This window comes from Sus scrofa, chromosome 8 (genome assembly GCF_000003025.6).
Source record: "Sus scrofa isolate TJ Tabasco breed Duroc chromosome 8, Sscrofa11.1, whole genome shotgun sequence".
NCBI lineage: Eukaryota > Metazoa > Chordata > Mammalia > Artiodactyla > Suidae > Sus > Sus scrofa.
Window position 1 is genome coordinate 30,484,417 of NC_010450.4, and position 24,389 is coordinate 30,508,805.

At 41.6% G+C, this 24,389-nt stretch overlaps 1 protein-coding gene across 4 annotated transcripts in view; it reads left to right on the forward strand.

Moving 5' to 3' along the window:
• Positions 1 to 24,389, forward strand: part of WDR19 (WD repeat domain 19) — a 99,731-nt gene that overhangs the window by 30,448 nt on the left and 44,894 nt on the right. For all 4 annotated transcript variants that reach the window (XM_021101110.1, XM_021101111.1, XM_021101112.1 and 1 more), the window contains exons 10-19: positions 3,067 to 3,137; positions 3,598 to 3,770; positions 3,858 to 3,972; positions 4,888 to 4,994; positions 6,391 to 6,513; positions 12,294 to 12,443; positions 19,249 to 19,396; positions 19,512 to 19,716; positions 22,955 to 23,114; positions 23,312 to 23,422. In XM_021101110.1, the coding sequence (XP_020956769.1) occupies positions 3,067 to 3,137; positions 3,598 to 3,770; positions 3,858 to 3,972; positions 4,888 to 4,994; positions 6,391 to 6,513; positions 12,294 to 12,443; positions 19,249 to 19,396; positions 19,512 to 19,716; positions 22,955 to 23,114; positions 23,312 to 23,422 (1,363 nt within the window). The remainder of the gene's footprint in view (positions 1 to 3,066; positions 3,138 to 3,597; positions 3,771 to 3,857; positions 3,973 to 4,887; positions 4,995 to 6,390; positions 6,514 to 12,293; positions 12,444 to 19,248; positions 19,397 to 19,511; positions 19,717 to 22,954; positions 23,115 to 23,311; positions 23,423 to 24,389) is intronic.

A 24,389-nucleotide genomic window follows, 5' to 3' on the forward strand; every position in this document is an offset into this window, starting at 1 on the left:
TAGTGTTCTCAAAACAGAAACATAATCTCGGGAAAGAAATAGAGCCTATAATGAACCAAATGAAAATTCTTGGACTGAAAAAAATGTAATTAATTCAGTGTATATAATACTACAATGAAGGTCATGGAGTAAAAAAGTTGGTGAACTTGGAGGTAGAGCAATAGAAATATCCATTCTGAACACAGAGGAAAAAATGATTGGAACAAAATGAGCACAGCCTCAGGGACCTATGAAACTACCGAAAGATCTAACATTTGTGTCAGAGAAGTCTCAGAAATGATGGCTGGAAACGTCTCATGGTTGACAAAAGACATAAACCTATATATCATAGAAGCTCAGCAAATCCCCAAAGGATACATGCAAATATATAGTCATATCATATATAATCATATATAATCATCATATATCATATATAATCATCATAATCAAATGGCTAGAAACTAAAGGCAAAGAAGAAATTTCGAAAGCAGCCAGAGAACATTTGAACGACAGCAGATTTCTCACCATAAACCATAGAGATCAAAGGAGACATCACAGCATTGTTAGAGTGCTGGAGGAAAAGAACTGTCCATTGAAATTTTATATCCAGTGAAAATAGCCATCAGCAATGAAGGTAAAATGAAAGGTTCTCAGATGCAAGAAACTGAAGGGTGTTTATTGCTGGTAGATCTGCTCTAAACATATCACTGAAAGAAGTGCTTCAAATAGGAGATAACAGATGACGGAAGGAAATTTGGAACATAAATAATAAAATCGACAGAAATGGTTAATAGCTGGGTAAGTAGAATAGACTTCTTTTTTCTTTGGGGATCTTTAGCATATGTGGCTATTGAAAGCAAAAATTATAATATTGTCTGATAGTGTGTGTAGTGCATGAAGATGCAATATACACAACTACAGCATCAAGGGGAGAGGCTAAAGATCTTGTAGGTGAAGAATTCTACATTCTGCTTAAAGTGGTAAAATATTCTAAATAGACTGAGAAATTTAACGTGTATGTTGTGATCTAGAGCAACCATAAGAAGTGTGTACAAAGAGATAGATACAAAAGCCCAGTAAATAAATGAAAATGAAATGCTACAAAATGTTCAAGTCTGAAAGAAGCCAAGAAAAGAGAAAGGAGCAAAAGAGAGAAGGAACAAATAGCAAACAAATAATAAAACCGTAGACCTAAACTCTAACAACAACTGCAATGACTATATAATGGCAAAGTTATTAGACATAGACTGTTAGAGTGGAATTTTTGAAGGGTTCTATCATAATGCTCTTTATGATATGCTCTATCATATGCTGTTTACTCACTTCAAATATAACGATATAATGATGTAACTAAGTAAAAGTAAAAAGATGGAAATAGAGGATGTAAACAGTAATCCAAAGGAAGCTGGGATCGCTATATTGATATCAGACAAAGAGCAAAGAAAATTACCAGGAATAAAGGCAGATAGTGCACATTGATCAGATAGGATAGCGCTAAATGAGTCTGTATCTAACAACAGAGCTCCAAAATACGTGAAATGAAAACTGATAGAATTGAAGGGAGAACGAGACAATTTAATATTAATAGTTGGAGACTTCAGTATCCCATTTTCACTAATGTATAGAATAACTAGACAGAAGATCAGCAAGGAAATAAAAGACTTTGTTATGATTTTTTGGTTTCTATCTGGGATGATGAGTGTTCCTGAAACTTACTGTGATAATTTCATGATGTATGCAAGTCAAATAATTATGCTGTACACTTTAAATTACACACTGCTGCATGTTAATTATATCTCAAACTATAAGTTTACGAGTTTGTCAGATGGACATTTATGAGTTAGAACATGGGGTGCTGGTTGATGAGCTATGGTTCAACAACGCACAACAAGAGGAATTGAAAAATAGATAAAAATAGATTAGAACAGAGATAAAATTGCATAGAATTAAACACACACATACACACTCACCATGAATACATGTAAAACTGCCGGCATCTCAATAAGATTCATGGATTGTATCAATGTCAAAATCCTGGTTATTCTACTATAGTTGTTCATGTTATTACCTTTGGGAAAAGGGAAAAGGTACACAGAATCTCTGCTATTTCTTACAACTGTGTGTGGACCCATAATTACATCAAAATTCAAAGTTTAAATGAAAACAATAAGGGAAAATATATAAGGGAGAAGCACGGGAAGGAAGGAGAGAGGAAGATGAGAAGAAAGAAATATTGCGAGGTCCCAACATTGTGCTACACAGCTTTTGTGTGCATTATTAGCCTGCTCATTCTTCCCAATAACCCTATGAAGTAACATTATGTCCCCCCCTCCCCGTTTTTTGGGTTTTTTTTGTTTGTTTGTTTTTGTTTTTTTGCTTTTTAAGGCTGTATCTGCAGCATGTGGAAGTTCCCAGGCTAGAGGTCGAATCAGAGCTACAGCTGCTAGCCGCACACCACAGCAACTCAGGATCTGAGCCATTATCTGCGACCTACACCACAGCTCATGGCAACGCCAGATCCTCAACCCACTGAGCAAGGCCAGGGATTGAACCCACAGCTTCATGGATACTAGTCGGATTTGTTTCTGCTGCTCCACAACGGGAACTCTCCATGTCCCCATTTTGTAGAGCTTTCAACCTAGGCCTTGTGATCCCAAATCGAATGCTCTTTCTATGCACTTCACTTCTTATAGGAAAGAACTCCTGGAGCGAGGTTGGGGAGGAGGGCACATTGCAAAGAGAAACCTCTTTGATCTTACAGTGATCAGGACTGCTTAGGGGAATGTGCTTCAGCATAACTCCCACCTTGTTCCCGAAGGTATAGATCAGAAAACTCAGCTTCTCCCCTATCTCAAAAAAAAAAAAAAAAAAAAAAAAAACACACACACAAAAAAACAAAACACAAAAATTTTAAAGGTAAAACATCATTACATGTAGAAATTTTAATATTTTCTGGCCTTAACCCAGTCGATCCTCCTACACATCCCTTTTGGGGAGAACATTCCCCTTGTTCTATAGCTTAAAATTGCGAACAAAAACAATTTTATTTAGCGCTCATATTCAAGGTATGTCTTTTTTATTTTTCAGCATTAAAATCCATGACTTGGCAGACTTAAAAGACATGTATGCTATCATCAACCTGGATGATGAAAATAAAGGTATCGATTTTCCTGAAGCAGATTGACATTTTAGCATTTCGGTTACAGGGAGTAAGGTGTCTGCTGTTGTATGGTGTGCATAAACTGTAGGAAGAATAAAACGAATGCCTTTCACCTGAGTTCCCCAAAATAGCCTCCTTATTTTAGTCATTATGTTGCGTCCTACTCCTTGACTAGAAAAATATCAAGTCTACTTTGATTCAAAGATTTTTGGTGCATTTTATCCCAATTCTAGTTGTAAAATCTAAATTCTTAGAGATGTTCCCTCTGAATGAATCAGGGTCCATGTTCATAAGCCAGTGCAAGGCGTACATCCTCGTCTCAATAAAGACATTTAAAGCTATTTCTAAAATTTGAAGATTTTTACACCTCTGGTAGCTGAAGTGTGAGAACATTCGCTTATTTGCCTGCAACAGTGTATCTGTTTTTGAATAATCCTTTATTTTGTCAATTGTTTCAGGGTTGGGCACCTTGTCCTGGACAGAGGATGGCCAGTTGCTGGCACTTTCTACCCAGAGCGGCTCGCTCCACGTTTTTCTGACCAAGCTCCCCATCCTGGGCGATGCCTGCAGCACCAGGATTGCGTATCTCACCTCCCTCCTCGAAGTCACTGTGGCCAACCCCGTTGAAGGAGTATGAAAATGGCATTATTTTTATTTATGAATAAAATCAAAACTGTTGCAACAGTTGATTTACTACTGTTAGGTTTGTCTATTACAGGAGCTACCGGTCACAGTTTCTGTCCACGTGGAACCCAACTTTGTAGCAGTGGGGCTTTATCACCTGGCTGTGGGAATGAATAATCGAGCTTGGTTTTATGTCCTTGAAGAGAACGGCAAGTCTCAATCCAATTGTTTTCTTATCTATCTTATAATTTCTGGGGTTTTGTTTTTGTTTTTTGCCTCACTCACAGAATGGGAAAGTTCGTGGGCCAAGATCAAACCTGCGCCAGAGCAGCAACCCAAACCACAGCAGCAACAGTGCTGGATCCTTAACCTGCTGAGCCACCAGGGAGCTCCATTTGCTGTTTTTATTTGGGAAGCCCCGATCGCTTCCTTTAAGACCAAGTCTTTCGCTCTTCTTTCTGTGGACATCTCTTTCTTAGTTTAATAGTTTTGTAACTCCTATAAAAAAAAAAAAGTGCATAATTTTTGGAAAGGTTTTATTCTTTACCTGAGACAACCTGAGAATTCTTCGATAATCTGAGTATTCTACTAAGCTTATGGTCTCTGAGGTTTAATCTTTGGTTGTTTTGTATATGGTTTTTACTTCATGTTACTTTGTTTTGGAGTTCCCGTCTTGGCACAGCGGAAATGAATCCAACTAGGAACCATGAGGCTGCGGGTTCAATCCCTGGCCTCCCTCAGTGGGCTGAGAATCTGGCATTGACATGAGCTGTGGTGTAGGTCACAGATGAGGCTCGGATTCCGAGTTGCTGTGGCTATAGCTCCTATTAGACCTCTAGCCCAGAAACCTCCATATGCTGCAGCTGTAGCCCTAAACAGACAAAAGACAAAAAAAAAAAAAAAAAAAAAGGAAGAACCATATTGCTTTGTTTCATGTGAACCACTATGGAATTCCTGGAGACAAATTTATATGGCCACTAAGATTTTCTTTAGAATGGCAAAGATAAAAATTTTAGGTACAGAATATTCTTGCAAAGGCATACATTTAAAACGTACTTGCAACTCATTATATTAGATAATATTATTTATATATTAATGTGTTTGGTTTTGTTTTTATTCTGCAGCTGTTAAAAAATTAAAAGATATGGAATATCTGGGGACAGTAGCCAGCATTTGCCTTCATTCTGACTATGCAGCTGCACTTTTTGAAGGCAAAGTGCAGTTACACTTGGTAAGTATAATGTTGATGTCCTGGAGGCTGCTCAGATAAGTCTTGACAGTGAACAGTTTTGTTATCAAGAATGTTGGTCAAGAAGCAACCATGTACAGACTAGCTAGAAAGCCAGCAGAGGATAAAGGATTACCAAAACTCCTGATGCTTCTGCATGAGATGTTCAGTTCAATTCTCCAGCTCTGTTCTCAACCTGACTGTGCCACGAGTATCAACTGTGCTACTCACAACATCGCCTGTGATAAAAATGACGGTAAATGTTACCGAACCAAACTTGGGTCTACTCGGCTCTGCTCTCCTGCTCACAGTAAAGCCAATTTACTGACAAACTGGGTTGTGGTGAAGGAAAGTGCAGTCTCCCAGGGTCTGTGATGAACTGGCGCACAGTTCTCTGACGGGTTGATGGTGAGGTAACAGGGCGATGTCACAGGGGTTAATATTATCAACGTTAGGTGCCAGTAGGTCTGGGGACTATGTGCTTCTGATCAAGTAGTTAATTTCTTGCATTTGCTGAGGATATTAGCATCTGTAAAATATGTAGGAAATGTACATCCGATGCTGTTATCTAGGTCCTGCAGAGAAGAGCTAAAGCAGAGGATACGAGGGAAGGGTCTGTTCCAGAAAGACCCCACAGGGTCCCGCTTGGTTACATAAATTGCATCTAGAAGGAACTTGAAGTAAACTAAAAACTGATGGGAGGAGTTCCCGTCATGGCTCAGTGGTTAACGAATCCGACTGGGAACCATGAGGTTGCGGGTTCCATCCCTGGCCTTGCTCAGTGGGTTAGGGATCCGGCGTTGCCATGAGCTGTGGTGTAGGTTGCAGACAAGGCTCGGATCCCAAGTTGCCGTGGCTCTTGTGTAGGCCGGTGGCTACAGTTTCCGATTTGACCCCTAGCCTGGGAACCTCCATATGCTGCGGGAGCGGCCCAAGAAATGGCAAAAAAAAAAAAAAAAAAAAACTGATGGGAACACCATGTGTCTGGGTTCCTGGAATTCACTGAACCGCAGATTTGGGCACATCACCTGTGGGGACCTTGAAACCATGCCTGTTGAGTTGTTCAAGAGATACTGGCACCTGGACGATGGGGCTTCTCAGCTGGGGCAGCTTCCACATCTATTTCTTGGCTCTTTGCTTCTGGGAAGCCAAAGAGATGAGCTACTAGACAACTGCAGAGCCTGCTGTGAAGACTGTTCCCATTAAAAGGGATGTCCGGGGCTCCCTGCTGCCAGGCTGGGTTCCTACCTGATCCCTTGCTTAAGTAAACCGCTCTGTGGCAGTCTGGGGAGTCTGAATGGTTAGTTGAACTTAAAAAGACACTCCCCTACCCTCTAGATACTTCAGACCAGGTTTATTCGGATAAATCTGTGAGCCACTGTTATTCTTTATGTTCTAGATAGAAAGTGAAGTGTTGGATGCGCAAGAAGAACGTGAGACTCGACTCTTCCCGGCAGTGGATGATAAGTGCCGTATTTTATGTCATGCCTTAACTAGTGATTTCCTCATCTATGGCACAGATGTACGTACTGTCTTCTCTAAAATAGAGCATGGGGGAATTTCTCATTTTTACTGAATAAGATGCACTTATTATATGCATGTGTATATACACATATATAATATAGATATTATATGTATAACTATAAACATGATATACTTATGGAGAGCACATAGGCGGCATGTTTGCCAATATCAAGTGCTTTTGTGGTTATAAGCAATTTTTATGGCTTAGCGAAAAGGGCAGACTTTGGAGTCTGGAAAACCTGGACTCAAATAGCAGTTTTCCTACTTGCTAGCTGTGTTTGATGCTTCCCAGCCTCATATTCCTTACCTAGATGCTTTAAGGATTTAATGTGATGACAAACGTAAGACACTTGGTTCAACTTTATTTTTTTTACATTCTTTTTCTCCCTGGAAAGCTTCTTTTTTTATTGAAGTATCGTTAATATACAAGGCTCTGATAATTTCCGCTATACACGGAAGTGACCCAGTCATTTATATATACACATATCCATTCTCTCTCAGATTCTTTTCCCACATAGATCATCATAGAATACCTGGTAGAGTTCTCTGTGCTATATAGCAGGTCCCCGTTGGCCAGTCATTCCATATACCTCGGTGTGCGTATGCCAATCCCAAACCCCCAGTCCACCCCCACCTCCCAACCTGTCCCTTTTTGTAACCATAAGGTTTTCAAAGTCTATGAGTCTGGACACCTCATTCAACTTTAGATCGCCAATGATTACACTTCATGGGCATTTAATAAATATTAAAATCCCACTTCAATCTTTTGGTCTTTTGAGCCAGCAATACTTCTAAATATTACATGAGCCACTTGTACATAAAACATAGTTGTAGTAATAGCATCTTATATTGGTAAAAAGTTTTCAAAGATTTTTCAAAGCATATTATACCTATTACTTTGTTTATCCTCTAGAAGAATTAAGCAAAGTTGGTTAAACAAACCATAAAACCTTGTTTTCCACATCAGAAAAACAATCATTCACTGTTTCAAAGATTCCATTTTCTCATATTGTTTTTTTAAAAGAGCATATTTTAAAACATGCTTACTGCTGTAAGAGAGACTTTTTTTCCCCCTTTTTGGCCGCCTCACAGCATACATAGTTTTCAGGCCAAGAATTAGATCCAAGCTGCAGTTGCAACCTATGCCACAGCTATAGCAATACCAGATCCTTTAACCCACTGTGCCAGGCTGGGAATCAAAACTGTCCTGGCACTGCAGAAATGCCGCCAATCCCTTTGCACCAGAGATGTTTTAAATTTAAGTTTGGCCTAAAATAATCAGTCTTTGTGCTAATATACACAAGGAGGGTAGGTCTTGTGTATCAGAGCAAGTGGCAAGTAATATGGTAAATAATGAATACATATAGTACATTTGTATGACATGGAACTGTTTATAAAGCTTAGATCTCACTTATTCTATCTCATTAACTCTATAAAATAAGCAAGGGAGGAGTTCCCATTGTGGCTTAGCAGTTAGGGAACCTGACTAGCATCCATGAGGACATGGGTTTGATCCCTGGCCTTCCTCAGTGGGTTTAGGATCCGACTCTGCCATGAGCTGTGGTGTAGGTCACAGGCAAGGCTCGGATCCTGCGTTGCTGTGGCTCTGGTATAGGCCGGCAGCTACAGCTTCAGTTCAACTCCTAACCCGTGGAACCTCCACATGCTGCGGGTGCAGCCCTAAAAAAACAAACAAACAAAAAAAGCAAGGGAGTTTTTGAGACAAGGACCCTGAAGAAGAGGTTAGTAAGTTTGTAGAGGTGGGATTAGCAAGCAGGGTTTCCTGACGGAGTATCTACCTTTCCCACTATGCTACACAGCATCTTAAAGGAAGAACTCAAAGCATAGTAGTTTGCCAATAACGCAGCATTTATCTCTTTTTTTATTGAGATATAATTGACATAGCACATATTAGTTTTAGGTGTACAGCATAATGATTCACTATTTGTATATATTGTGAAATGGTAACCACAGTAAGTCTAGTTAACATCCACCACCATACATAGTTATAAAACCTGGAGTTCCCGGCATGGCTCAGTGGTTAATGAATCCAACTAGGAACCATGAGGTCTCGGGTTCAATCCCTGGCCTTGCTCAGTAGGTTGAGGATCCAGCATTGCCGTGAGCTGTGGTGTAGGTTGCAGATGCGGCTCGGATCCCACGCTGCTGTGGCTACTGGTGTAGGCTGGCGGCTACAGCTCTGATTCGACCCCTAGCCTGGAAACCTCCATATGCTTTGGGTACAGCCCTAAAAAGGACCAAAAAAAAAAAAAAAAAAAAGACCAAATCTTGTTTTCATATGATGTCTCATCCTTGAGCGATTCTGAAAATATCAGGGGTTTTTAAACAGCTTTGTTGAAGCATAACTGGTATACAATACACTGCACTATTTAAAGCCTTCAGTTTGTTAACTTTGGACATATGTATGCACCCGTGAAACCCCATCAACCCATCAACTCAATCAAAGCAGTGAACATATTCATCACCCCCAAAAATTTTCTCATGCCCCTTTATGAGTCCTCTTCCCATCCCTCCCCACTGAGGGCTTTCTGTCACTATAAGTGAGTTTGTATTTTTTAGAGTCATATAAAATGAAATCTACTATGTACTCCTTGTGTCTGGCTTCAGTATAGAGTTTTCTTTTCTTTTCCTTTTTTTTTTCTTTTTTTTTTTGTCTTTTTGTCTTTTGTTGTTGTTGTTATTGTTGCTATTTCTTGGGCCGCTCCCGCGGCATATGGAGGTTCCCAGGCTAGGGGTCGAATCGGAGCTATAGCTACCAGCCTACGCCAGAGCCACAGCAACGCAGGATCCGAGCCGCGTCTGCAACCTACACCACAGCTCACGGCAACGCCAGATCGTCAACCCACTGAGCAAGGGCAGGGACCGAACCCGCAACCTCATGGTTCCTAGTCGGATTCGTTAACCACTGCGCCACGACGGGAACTCCTTTTTTTTTTTTTTTTTTTTTTTTTTGGTCTCTTTAGAGTCATACCCACAGCATATGGAGCTTCCCAGGCCAGGGATCAAATCAGAGCTGTAGCCACTGCCTATGCCACAGCCACAGCAAAGCCACATCTGTGACCTATACCACAGCTCATCCTTATCTTTGTTCCTCTGTTTGTGATCTTCTTCCTCTGGCTGCTTTTGATATTTTGTCTTTATCACTGATTTTGAGCAATTTGATTGTGTCTTGGTTTCATTTTCATATTGTGCTTGGGGTTGTTGAGCTTCTTGAATCCAAGGGTTTTTAATTTTAATAGAATTTGGAACATTTTTAGCCATTATTTCTCCAAATATTTTTTCTCCCTCTGTTTGCATTCCAATTTCAGAAACTCCAATTACACATATATTAAACTACTTCAAGTTAGCCCACTTAAGTCAGTTGATACTCTTTAAATGTTTTAATTCTTTTTTCTTGATTTTATTTTGGATAATTTCTACTGCTGTATTTCAGGGTTACTAGCCTTTTTTTTTTTTTTTTTTTGGTCATGTTTAATCTCCCAGTAATTTCATCCATTGTGTTTTTCATTTCAGACATGGTACTTCACCTACAGAAGAAATATTAGAGTCTGTTTCTTATATCTTCAATGTCTCCATTTACCTTTTTAAGCATATACAAGACAGTTATAATAAATGTTTCAGTTACCTTATCTGCTAATTCTAATATCTGGGCCAGTTCTGCATCAGTTCTGATTGATTGATTATTCTCTTCAGTAAGGGTTATGTTTTCCTGCTTCTTTGCATATGTAACTTTTCCTTTTGGGGTCCTGGATGTTTTTGTGTTCCTAAAAATACTCTTGATGGAGTTCCTGTTGTGGTGCAGCAGAAACAAATGCGACTAGGAATCATGAGGTTGCAGGTTCGATCCCTGGCCTCGCTCAGTGGGTTAAGGGTCTGGCGTTGCCATGAGCTGTGGTGTAGGTCACAGACGTGGTTTGGATCCTGCATTGCTGTGGCTGTGGTACAGCAGCTGTAGCTCCGATTCGACCTCTAATCTGACAAACTCCATATGCCGTGGGTGCGGCCCTAAAAAAGCAAAAATCAACAAATAAAAATACTCTTGAGCTTTGTTTTAGGGTGCGATTAATTTACTTGAAACAGTTTGAGTTTTGTCAGGCTTAATCTACAGCTAATTATTTCTTACTTTTGAGGCAAGACTCTGAGTACTCTCTGTCCTGTGAGTTGTTTTCCAATCTGCCAATTGGGAACAGTCCCTGTTCCCTCTAATCCTTTGGGATGGTTCTCTTTCCTGGCTTTGGCTGTTTTTGCATGTGGATGCAGGGAAGACGAATGGCAGATCCTCTGAAGATCTCCAAGGTCCTCTCTCAGGGCAGCATTTTCTCTCCGGTACTGTACCCTCCAAAGTCTAGCTCCTCCTTGCTGCCCCTGCTGGATTCTCAGCGCTGCCTCTTCAACTCAGGGAGTCATGCTTCCCCTGTATTTTCTCTTCCTTTGCCCTGGCTTGAAAACTCTCTAGGCAGTAACTGGAGCAGTCATAGGACCTCGCTCACTTGTTTCCTGTCTCTCAGAGATTATTGTCCTTTGATGTCTTCTCCCAGTATCTTGAAAATAGGTGTTTTTTTTTTTTTTTTCATGTACTTTTGTCTGTTATTTGTAGTCATTTGGGGTGGGAAATTTAAATCCCGTCTGTTATTCCATCTTGGCCTGAGTAGAAGCCCAACATCTTATGTGTTTTTATTTTAAGTAAACTTTTTGAGATCATTGTAGATTCACATGCAGTTGTAAGAAACAATACAGAGAGATCCTATAAACCCCTTTCCTAGTTTCCCTCAGTGGTTACATTACATTACATTACGTATCAACCAGGATATTGACATTAATAGTCAAGATACAAAACAATTCCGTCACCACAGGGATCCTTCATGTTGCTGTGTTCCCTCCTGCCCCCACTGTACCCTTAAGCCCTGGTAACAAATAATCTGACTTTTCCAGTCTACTCCAGTGAGCTATGTTTCTCTCCCTCCACCAGTACTACATAATCTTGATTGCTATAGCTATTAAAAAAAAAAAAAAAAGTCTTGAAATTAAATAGACTCATTTTCCCGTTTTATTCTTTTTTTCCCAAAACTGATTTAGCTGTTGTAGTTCCTCTGCCATTCCGTATAAATTTTAGAATAACCTTGTCTATATCTACAAAAACATCTTGTTGAGATTTTATTGGAATTATATTCAACCTGTGTATTGGTTGGGAAGAATTAACATGTTACTATGACCAATCCATGAAAACATTACAGCTCTCCATTTATTTAAATCTTCTTTGATTCTTTCATCAGTGTTTAGTTTTCAGCGTACAAGTCCTATTTTGTTAAATTTACACCTAAGTATTTCATTTTTTGAGGGACTGTAAATGATACTATAAAAACGTGGTGCATTCATGTTCTTTGCTAATATGTAGAAATGCAATTGATTGTATCCGATGGCTTTTGGTTTTGTTTTAAACTTAATTTTCTAATTTATTAACAACAAAAAATACTTAACATGATTTGAAAGTCACTCTTAAACAATAAGGTTATTTCCTGCACGTGGAAAAATCTGAAACTCAATTAAGCTTTAATATCTCTAAGAAGATTACATTCTAATTATTTCCTTGGGTCTGTGTGTTGCTCACAGAGTAAATGTTATTCTTAGACTTTTCCTTCATCAGAAATACGACATTTTTTTCTCTTCAGATGTGAAAGTATGTTTAACATGAATGCTGAAAGTCATTGTTTTCTTGACAGCCTTTTTTTCTATAACTGGATTTTTTTCTGTTTTTAGACTGGTGTCATTCAGTATTTCTACATTGAGGACTGGCAATTCGTGAATGATTATCGACACCCTGTCGGTGTGAAAAAGATTTTTCCTGACCCAAATGGGACCAGATTAGTCTTCATTGATGAAAAAAGTGAGGGATTTGTCTACTGTCCTGTAAGTCTAGAGAAATTTTCAGATGCTTGTTCTTTAAAACTGCAACCTATGACGTGTTTTTAAAACATGTTTCACATAGAAAACCATCTTCTCTTCAACAGTGCCCAGGGTTATAGTACTTTGCTGTCATGTTTTATCATGTCTCTGATCCATTTTCTTGACTGTTTACATCAGGAAAACTTTTTCCATTGTTCTGAAATTTTTCGTAGTGTCAGCCCCAGAGGGATTTTTAGGGGGAAAAAACAGTCGTATTTTGCACCACTTTGGACCTATTTACTACACGGTATTGCAGTATATCTTCAGATACAAGTTTTCTCTCCAGAAACCTAAGAAGTTTCAGAGGGCAGGGACGGTGTCCTATCCTTTCTGTTCCACTCAGGTGATTTTCCTCCTCCCTTAAAATCCTGAACACACAGCAAAGGGACTTATGTATTAGATGATTAAAAACAGAAGGACCCATTTTTTGAAACAGTTACTCTTATTTTTTTTTCCATTTATTTATTTATTTATTTGTCTTTTTTTTTTTTTTTTATTTTCCCACTGTACAGCAAGGGGGTCAGGTTATCCTTAGATGTATACATTGCAGTTACAGTTTTTTCCCCCACCCTTTCTTCTGTTGCAACATGGGTACCTAGACATAGTTCTCAATGCTATTCAGCAGGATCTCCTTGTAAATCTATTCTAGGTTGTGTCTGATAAGCCCAAGCTCCCGATCCCTCCCACTCCCTCCCCCTCCCATCAGGCAACCACAAGTCTCTTCTCCAAGTCCATGATTTTCTTTTCTGAGGAGATGTTCATTTGTGCTGGATATTAGATTCCAGTTATAAGTGATATCATATGGTATTTGTCTTTGTCTTTCTGGCTCATTTCACTCAGGATGAGATTCTCTAGTTCCATCCATGTTGCTGCAAATGGCATTATGTCATTCTTTTTTATGGCTGAGTAGTATTCCATTGTGTATATATACCACATCTTCCGAATCCAGTCATCTGTCGATGGACATTTGGGTTGTTTCCATGTCCTGACTATTGTGAATAGTGCTGCAATGAACATGCGGGTGCATGTGTCTCTTTTAAGTAGAGCTTTGTCCGGATAGATGCCCAAGAGTGGGATTGCGGGGTCATATGGAAGTTCTATGTATAGATTTCTAAGGTATCTCCAAACTGTTCTCCATAGTGGCTGTACCAGTTTACATTCCCACCAACAGTGCAGGAGGGTTCCCTTTTCTCCACAGCCCCTCCAGCACTTGTTATTTGTGGATTTATTAATGATGGCCATTCTGACTGGTGTGAGGTGGTATCTCATGGTAGTTTTGATTTGCATTTCTCTTATAATCAGCGATGTTGAGCATTTTTTCATGTGTTTGTTGGCCATCTGTATATCTTCTTTGGAGAAATGTCTATTCAGGTCTTTTGCCCATTTTTCCATTGATTGATTGGTTTTTTTGCTGTTGGGTTGTATAAGTTGCTTATATATTCTAGAGATTAAGCCCTTGTCAGTTGCATCATTTGAAACCATTTTCTCCCATTCTGTAAGTTGTCTTTTTGTTTTCTTTTTGGTTTCCTTTGCTGTGCAAAAGCTTTTCAGTTTGAAGAGGTCCCATGGGTTTATTTTTGCTCTAATTTCTATTGCTTTGGGAGACTGCCCTGAGAAAATATTCATGATGTTGATGTCAGAGAGTGTTTTGCCTATGTTTTCTTCTAGGAGTTTGATGGTGTCCTGTCTTCTATTTAAGTCTTTCAGCCATTTGGAGTTTATTTTTGTGCATGGTGTGAGGGTGTGTTCTAGTTTCATTGCTTTGCATGCAGCTGTCCAGGTTTCCCAGCAATGCTTGCTGAATAGACTTTCCTTTTCCCATTTTATGTTCTTGCCTCCCTTGTCAAAGATTAATTGACCATAGGTGTCAGGGTTTATTTCCGGATTCTCTATTCTGTTCCATTGGTCTGTCTGTCTGTTTTGATACCAGTACCACACTGTTTTGATGACTGTGGCTTTGTAGTATTTCTTGAAGTCTGGGAGAGAAACAGTTACTCTTATTTTTAAACATTCTTTTTTGAAAATGGATTAGAGAAAGGCAATGTGTTTTTACGTTATTTATTGCACTTGGATTTTTCCTTCTCCTTTTTTTTTTTTTTTTTTTTTTTTTTGTTGTTGTTGTTGTTGTTGTTTGGTTGGTTGGTTGCACCCGTAGCGTGCAGAAATTCCCGGGCCAGGGATCCTTAGCCTGCTGGGCCACCAGAGAACTCCGTTTTTCATTTCTTTTTGATAGCCACTTACTGATCTTACAGATTGAGTATGTTCTTGATCAGAGTTCCCATAGCCCGAACGTGCCCTTGGACCAGCCCTTAACACGTGGTCCCCAGGCGAGCTTCACCCCAGTGAAGACACAGCTCAGCCAGGACAGCCTCCTCTCAGGATACAGGCTCCCAGGTAGTAAGGCCTCCTTCCTTCTGTTTCTCTCCCTCTCTTCCTTCTTTCCTTCCTTCCTTCCTTCCTTCCTTCCTTCCTTTCTTTCTTTCTTTCTCTCTCTCTCTTTCTCTCTTTCTCTTTCTCTTCCTCTTTCTTTCTTTCTCTTTCCTTCATTTCTTTTCCTTTCCTTTCTTTTTCTTTCTTTGACAAATATAACAGGTCTCCCACAGGCGTGCCTGGATTATTTATGCAAAATTCCCAGTATGCTAGTTCTTAACCCATTTCTCAGTCACAAAACCAAATGAGAAAAAATGACATCAATTTAAAGATAACCTTGGGTTCCTGCTACTTAATAAGGAAACTCAATCTCATAGAGATTTCCTTCCTGTAAAGGCTATAAGGAAGCTGAGCTGCCTGGCCTCCCTGCGTGGAATCTGCCGCACAGACAGGGCGCCCAGAGGGTAGCAGGGCACACCGGGCGTCTGACAGGAGTGCGAGTCAGAAATGGGCTCTGGCGGTTCAGGCAAGGGCCAGGGGTGAGACCTGCCCTGAGCAGGTTGATGCCTTTTTCTTTCTCCTTTTACTGTTCTCCTCCCTTGATAATTTCTGTCCAAGAGGGTGGCATGACCTCCCTCCCGAGGATGGGATGAGGTTTCAGTGCGCTGATTTTTCTAAGCATGTTATCTGACAGGGGGTAGCTGAGGGGTTAGTTAAACCTCTGCTCTCTTTACCTCTTGACCACAACTTAAAACCCTCACGTTCCAGAATTTTCTACGTATTGCTGCTCATCCCCAATCCCTTTCCCAGCTCTAACCTGCAACCCAATTAAGCTGAAAAGGAAAACTCTAGTAAAACAAAATCCACACAAAAGAATGACTCCACGAGAGCACAGGCTTTCCCTGAGTCAACATGGGGGCCAGTGTGCCCTTCTTGCAAAACTAGCATTTCATTGGTCAGTTAGAATTTTAGATTGTTGGGCAAGAATCTGAGGGGTGTGTGGTGCCCTCAGGAGTAAGTCCTGCTTTTATTTATATATATATATATATTTTTCTTTTTAGGGCCACACCCGTGTCATATGGAGATTCCCAGGCTAGGGGTCTAATTGGAGCTGCAGCTGCCGGCCTACACCACAGCCACAGCAACACAGTGTGGTGCATTTGTGACCTACACCACACTCACGGCCACGCCGGATCTTTAACCCACCGAGCGAGGCCAGGGATCGAACCTGCGTCCTCATGGATTCTAGCTTCATTTCCGCTGAGCCACGATGGGAACTGCAGTAAGTCCTGCTTTTAAATAACCCCCAGTCCTTCCTACGAGGAAGGCCAGCCTGGCAGGGAAGGGAAAGGAGGGCTTGTGGTGCAGAGACTCCCCCACAGCCTCGGACCTAAGAGGAGGCTGTGCTAAGGTCCTTGGACTCTCAGCCAGGGTGCTGTGGGGTTTACTTGATTTTAATACTCACCCTGTCCTGGTGTGCTACTGTTGCAGCTTCCTTTTCCAGCCATCTTCAAAGCATTTGAGAGGAACATTGTTCTGTGATGTACGCATACAAAAGTATATAATAATTCAAACTACAACTGTCCCTCTTTAAAATTCTCAGTTTCCCTTCATGCACATGTTCATTCAACCTCTTTTTCCTCATTGTGTGGATAACAGGGAGATGACTCCGCCTGTCCATTAATTGGATTAAGAGAGATGACTATTTTTTGTACATGTGCCTTAATAAAACACATGTACGTTTGCAGCGTTCCCTTGTGGCTCTGTAGGTTAAGGATCCAGCATTGTCACTGCAATGGCTCAGGTTGCTTCTGGAGCACAGGTTTAATTCCTGGACCAGAAACATCCGCATGCCATGGGGTGAGGCAAAAAAAAACCCCAAAAAACCCTTGTACCCCATTATGCTCACAAAGAATGACTTGTGATATAAGGTAGGAAGTTCATAACCAGAGGCAGTAGTTTAGTGCATGGACAGGCAGATAAATCTGGATTTAAAATTAGTAATACTGGCAACCAATATTTCTGGGCTGAGTATATTTTACATATGTCAGGGATTTCTTTTAATCCTTACAGCAGACCTCACATCTTGCCATTTTTATAGGTGGAGAAATTAGGGCATAGAAAAGATAAGTAACTTGTCTAAGGTCATGCAGCCGGCACGTGACATCAGTGGTGTGAGCCTGGGCCGGCTTCCTCCAGGGCTCTCACTTTGATTGGATTCCTAGTTTCCCCAGCTATGAAATGAACACAGTTCTAGTACCTACTTAGTAGGTGGTATAAGAATTAAATGAGATCATGCCCTTACAGCTTTCAGTACAGCACCTCCCACCCAAAAAGCACCTAACAAATGGTTACCCCGTTGAAAAAGTTTCTGCCATCAGTCCTCTGGCACCGGCGTGTTCATCCTCCCAAACTGAGGGTCATCTTGACAGCACTTAGACGCATAGACAGTGGAGCCAGACTGCCTGGGTTAAATCCTTACGCTTCAGCATATTAGCTCTTCAGATTTCTGTGTGCCTCATTATTCTTCATCTGCAAAAGGGGCATAATAGTATCTGTCATAGAGTAAGGGATTCAAATTAAATATATATTATATATATACTTACATACCTAAAGATAATTATGTATATTAAATAAATACAATGTACAGCATTTACAAAGTAAATTAGGTAAATACAAGTGCAATAAGTATAATTACAATATAAGTGCAATACCTGGTACGCAGCACTATCTAATAGAAATGTAATCTGAACCTTATATGTAACTTTAAATTTTCTACTAGGCACATTTTTAAAATCAAGATTATTTTTTATTTTTATTTTTTGGCCATGCCCTGCAGCACCAAAAAGTTCCTGGACCAGGGCTCAAACCCATGCCACAGCAGTACCCTAAGCTACTGCAATGACAATGCCAGATCCTTAACTTGCTACAATGCAAGGAAACTCCCAACTAACCACACTTTCTACAAGAAGATGAAAGAGGCGAAATTATTCTAATAATATTTTAATTTACCCCAACATTATAATTTCAGGATATAATCAACATAAAAATTATGACTGCGAGATTTTTGTCTTTTTGCCTTTTCTAGGGCCGCTCCCTCAGCATATGGAGGTTCCCAGGCTAGGGGTCTATCGGAGCAGTCCCTGCTGGCCTATGCCAGAGCCACAGCAACGCGGGATCCAAGCCACTTCTGCAACCTACACCACAGCTCATGGCAACGCCAGATCCTTAACCCATGGAGCAAGGCCAGGGATCGAACTCGAAACCTCATAGTTCCTAGTCAGATTCATTAACCACTGAGCCACGATGGGAACTCCCCTGCAAGATGTTTTTCACTCTTTTTTCATACTTGAGATCTGGGAGGTAGTTTACACTCACCCACATCTCTGTTTGGATGAGACACATTTCAGGCTCAATAGCCACATATTATTAAGTAATGGATTTTTTTTGGGGGGGGGTATTTTTAGGGTGACACCTGCAGCCTATGGCAGTTCCCAGACTAAAGGTCAAATCAGAGCTGTAGCTGCTGGCCTACACCATAGCCACAGCAATGCCAGATCCAAGCCACATCTGCAGCCTGCCTGGTAGCTCACGGCAATGCCAGATCCTTAACCCACTGAGCAAGGCCAGGGATCGAACCTGCTTCCTCATGGATGCTAGTCAGATTTGTTTCTGCTGAGCCACGACAGGAACTCCCAGTAATGGATGTTAAATAATGGCTACTACTGTATTGAAAAGCACAGTTCTATAATAGTAATTATTTGTAGGAATTTTATATTTCATTCTCATTTTGAGAGGAAGATAGATGAGGGAGGAGGCAGGTATTTCTTGGCTCCACATTCAGGGCATAAATAAGCCTATCTGCCTGAGTTCACAGGAATATGTGGGATAATTTTTTTTTAGTAGCTTATGTTACTGTAACAGTACCTCAGTTTATGTTTATTAGAATGCATTGTAGAGAAGTCTTTGAAATGAAACATACACAGTGGAATTTATTTAAATTTCAAATCGTGTATGAATTACTCAGTTTCTTCTCTAGTTGGAGCATTTCTGTACCCAGACAGGATGGTTGCAACTTTTCTAACCACAAGTGCGTTTATAGTAAAATTTCTGCCATCCTGAGCCACTGCAACTTTGTTTCTTAACCTGAAATTTTGTATCCATTTTTTTCTTGCAGAGTCACCACACTTTAGCTAACACCCTTGGTTTTCCATATAACTGTATATTTTCTTTCAAGCCAGACCTAGTATAGGAATGGCAAAAGCAACCTTCCCTCCTTTCTCTTGGGGTGTTGCTGAGTTGAAAGTTGGTCAGCTTGGCCAGCTCCTTCCTACCAAGGCAAACAATGGTGGTTTACATATAGACTCGGGGCAAATCTGTAAAATCCTTATTTTTGTAGGTTAAGGATGCTACCTATGAGATTCCAGATTTTCCACCAACCATTAAAGGTGTTCTTTGGGAAAACTGGCCAGTGGATAAAGGTGTGTTTATTGCCTATGATGACGATAAGGTGTACACTTATGTCTTTCACAAGGACACTATACAAGGTACTTAATCACTTTTTTGTACGTTTGTTGAGAAATGACATGAAAACATTCCTTTCGGATAAATGTGTGTTGAGCTACTAGCTTTCAGCTGTAAGACGTCTGCTTTGTCATATAGGATCCAAGGTCATATTGGCTGGCGGCACCAAAGTTCCCTTCTCTCACAAACCTTTGCTGTTATATAACGGAGAGCTGACCTGCCAGACCCAGAGTGGAAAAATCAACAACATCTACCTTAGCACCCACAGCTTCCTCGAAAGTTTAAAAGACATGGGGACTAATGAACGGAGGCAGATGCTGACACAGACTTTAATGCTAAAAAGGTAGGGAGTTTGGGGAGGGGGTCTTGTTGTTTTTAAATTTTTTTAATTGAGTGAAAGATGCTTTAAATTCTGTAGTGCTTTACAGTTGTCAAGAGGTTCACAAACATGATTTCATCTAATCCCGATAATGATCCTTTTTTTCCTCCTTCCTCTATTTTGCCCTCCCCCCTGGTAACCATCAGTTCATTCCCAGGGAGCCTGCTTCTTTTTTGTTTTATTCACCAGTTTGTTGCATTTTTTTTTAGAGTCCACATAATATCATATAGTATTTGTCTTTTTCTGACTTATTTCACTTACCATAATACCCTCCCAAGTCCACTCCTGTTGCTTCAAATGGCAAAAAAAAAAAAAAAAAAAAAAAAAAAATTCTCATGGGGCTTCTCATTTGCTTTGATGATTTTTTAAAGGTCAAATCCTATTAGAATAGATGGAAGTAATAGTACTTACCTCATTTACTTCGTAGGATTCTTGTGAGGCTCAGATAAGATGATGAATATGAGAATGTATGTAAATTCTGAAGGAAGTCCTTTTGTGTCATAGATGCTTTATTCCAAGAAAAGTCCTTCAGAACAAAGAGGTTTCTCATCACCCAAATAGCACAGTTATTGTGAAACTCGAATACACCCAATTATTTCAAAACTGTCTTAATTTCATCCTAAGAAATTTCGATTTTACTTTACTTGAGCCTTCCTTTTCCTGCTTTTTCCTCTTACCTCTGAGGGCCGCTGTGAATTCCTTTGTGGTTCTAATTCTTCTGACCATCCTCTCTTAAATGTTGCTCTTCTTCACGGTACCTTGAACCCCTTTCTTCTCACTCTAGTCATTCTTCCTGAGTGAATCTCCCCAAAGATGGCCTCAATGCCATCTATACAAGGCTGAGCCCAAAATGTGTGTCCTTGACTTAAACCTGTATTTCCCACTGCCTCCCAGTCACATGCAGTTGCAAGTCCATGAGTTGCTCAAACTTGCCCTGATTAAAACAACTTATCAGAGTTCCCGTTGTGGCTCAGCAGTAGTGAACCCAACTAGTATCCAAGAGGATGCTGGTTCAATTCCTGGCCCCACTCAGTGGGTCAAGGAGCCAGCGTTGCCCTGAGCTGTGGTGTAGGTCCCAGACGTGGCTCAGATCCAGAGTTGCTGTGGCCGTCTGTGGTGTAGGCCGGCAGCTACAGCTCCGATTCGACCCCTAGCCTGGGAACCTTCATTTGCCGCAGGAGTGGCCCTAGAAAAGGCAAAAAGACACACACACACACACACACAAAAAAAAAAATCTGCCCCAGCCTCCTCTTCTCCCCTCCCTTAATCACATGGTGCACATGCCCAAACATGCACACCTATACCTACACCCACACACACCTACCCCGACACATACATACACTACACCTACACACACACCGGCATCCACACACATACATACACGCACCTGCACATACACATACTCTGCACCTACACACACACCTGCGCACACACACCCCAGATCCTTTTCCGCTCTGATACTCCTTGACTCCGGCCCTCGCGTGGAGCCACGTATGACAGAACCCCTTCCTGACTGCTCTCCACTGGGAGACCCATGACAAGCTAACCCATTCTCCACACACTTTCAAAAATGTGAGTCTGATCCACTTATTTCCCTGCCAAAGATCTTTCAGTGACTTCCCATTGCCTTTAGGAAGAAACCCCCACTTCTTTGGGGACCTGCATGGCACACCGCTCACTTGATTTAATAGCAGCCTCGGCCGTCCCCTCCACTCCTCTCTGTTCACCAGCTGCTGGAACTCAGTATGTTTCATGATCTCCTACCTTGGCACGTGCCGTGTTCTGGTCCTGGACCGCCCCTCCCTGTCTCTGTTCGTGGGGGTAATGCCTCACCCTCTGCCAGCAGCAGAGCCCTCTGCTGCTGCAGGAAGGCTTCCCCGAGCCCGGCCACTGGCACTGTGGGTTGGGGCCTTTTTGAAGTGTTGCCTCGGAGCCCGGATCCAGCATGCAGGGTGGTTTAGAGCCTCTTACCTCTTACCACTCGTGACTCAGGCTGGTCTTTTGAGGCCTCACTTTGATCACCTATAAAGGAGAAATAATAATAACTAGTAGATAGGGTTGTTAGGGTGATCCAATGAGAGAATGTGTGCAAAGCGCTTAGCACAAAGGTTCACATGTTGTAGGCCCTCTGTCACCTCTGCCATACCCTGTCATAGTCATTTGTTCACTTACCTGTCTCTTCCACCTTCCCCAAGTACAACCACCTAAAGGACAGTGACTGCTTTTGACTTTACATCTTGGGTCCAGGCCCAGTTCCTGGCACCAGATGATGCTCAGTGAGTGTGTTGGATGGAAATTTGCATCAGTGAACAGACAGGGAAGGGTAGTATAGTCATTAATGTAGGGGTTCCATTTATGGTTATGTTTTATTTTATTTCATTTTATTATTTGCTTTTTAGGGCCATACCCGCGGCATATGGAGGTTCCCAGGGTAGAGGTTGAATCAGAGCTATAGCTGCCAGCCACAGCAGTGCAGGATCCGAGCTGTGTCTGTGACCCACACCACAGCCCATGGCAACGCTGGATCCTTAACCCACTGAGCGAGGCCAGGGATTGAACCCGCAACCTCAGGGTTCCTAGTCAGATTCTTTTCCACTGTGCCACAAGGGGAACTCCTGTGGTTACATTTTACACCAGAGGTCAGCAAGCTTTTCATGTTATGGTCCAAAGGGTGTTTCAGGCTTTAAGGTCAATCACAGCTACTCAGGTCAGCTGTTGTAGTGCAAGACCAGCCGTGAAGAGGGGATGGGTGAGTGGCTGTGTTCCACTCAGGCTTTACTTCCAGAAACAAGCAGCTGACTAGATTTGGCCCACAGGCTATAATTGGTTGATCTTCGTTTCAAATTTCCAAATCTGTGGAATAGAGTACTAATTTTATGAGACTTATATGAGAACAGGAGTAATTTTTTTCTCTGTGTGACGTAAACCAACAAATAAATGAGTAAATAGAATTGGTTGCTGATGAGGTAAGGCGGTTACACAGAGTGGATTTCAGTAGTTACGAGAAATTCAAGAAAAAAACATCTGCACAAAAAAGAAAGCTTAGGTAGTTTTTCATAACCTGGAAGTGACAATTAAAAATTAAGGAATGTTTTTGCAAAATTTATCTAGAGCACAACATTACAATTGTACATAATCTGAAAATTGCCTAAGAGGGGGCAAAATAGAGCTCCCTGACTAAGCTTATATACTCATATGCTAGGTTTCCTGATGCTTGGGAAGTCTGCAAGATTCTGAATGATCATGCCGCCTGGAATGAGTTGGCCCGAGCTTGTCTATACCACATGGAAGTAGAGTTTGCCATCCGCGTGTATCGGACAATCGGAAACGTTGGCATGGTCATGTCCTTGGAACAGATAAAGGTAAACAGCATCGTATGGGAATTATCAGATGAGCATTCAAATGGTATTTAGCCAGATATTTAAAATCTCTGCAGTTCATCTGACGTACCTCCTAGATGGGTTCCCTAATGGACCACTGCCCCTGCCTCCTAAGCCCAGTGCTTAAATAAAAACCAAACCGTGGTATGTCTTCTCATTAAGACTGCTCTTGTTTGCAGGGAATAGAGGACTGTCATCTCTTGGCAGGACATCTTGCCATGTTTACTAGTGATTTCAACCTGGCTCAGGACCTGTACTTGGCATCCAGCTGCCCCGTGGCCGCCCTGGAGGTATGGCAGCAAATGCGGGGAGGGACGTGCGAAGAGGTCTCCCCTTTTCTGGAGTTCAGATCTCTCTGCGCCAAACACCATGTGCCTCCCTCCTTTTCGAATTCAGACTGTCACTTTCTCTGTTTTCCAAAGGGGAAAACTGAGGTGCATTTGTGTTTTATTTATTGTGTAAAATTCTCTTGTGCATGAAGAGAGGCCTGTGTATCACTACCAGTTTCCTCGGGGTGAGGGATGCAGGAGAAGGACCCGACCGAGGGGAGGACCTCGCACAGGCAGGGAAGAGGAGCACCGAGGCGGGGCGCAGGGGTGGGGTGCGGTAGCAGATCAGAACGTGGACTTCAGCATTGGGCATGTCTGGGTTCAAATCCCAAATCCCAACTCGGTGTAGCCTCGGATGAGTGAGTCCATCTTTCTGTGCTCTGGATCCCATTTAAAGGAGGGGTAACAAGGAGTTCCTGTTGTGGCTCAGTGGAAATGGATCTGACTGGCATCCATAAGGGATGCAGGTTCGATCCCTGACCTCCCTCAGTGGGTTAAGGATCCGGCACTGCCGTGAGCTATGGTGTGGGTCGCAGACAGGGCTCGGATCTGGCATTACTGTGGCTCTGGCGTCCAGCTCCGTTGGACCCCTAGCCTGGGAACCTCCACATGCAGCGGGTGTGGCCTTAAAAGATTAAAAAGTAAATAAATAAATAAAGGAGGGGTAACAGTATCTAACCCACAAGGTTGTTGTGAGGATTTCAGAATGAGATGCGCTCTCTTAGATCAGCTCCTGATGGCCTGTGAAGACCCAGCGATGGTGGCCGTGGTCACTCACCTTGTTCCACCTCGGGCAGCATTTCCACAGCTGCCTAGAGGAAAGCGTGTGTGCTCCTCACCTCACGTTTCTCTTTTTTAAATTGTTCTATGGCAGATTTTCATTTTTAAATTTTAAGGGAACTAAATGCATTTTAAGAAGAAAGTTGAG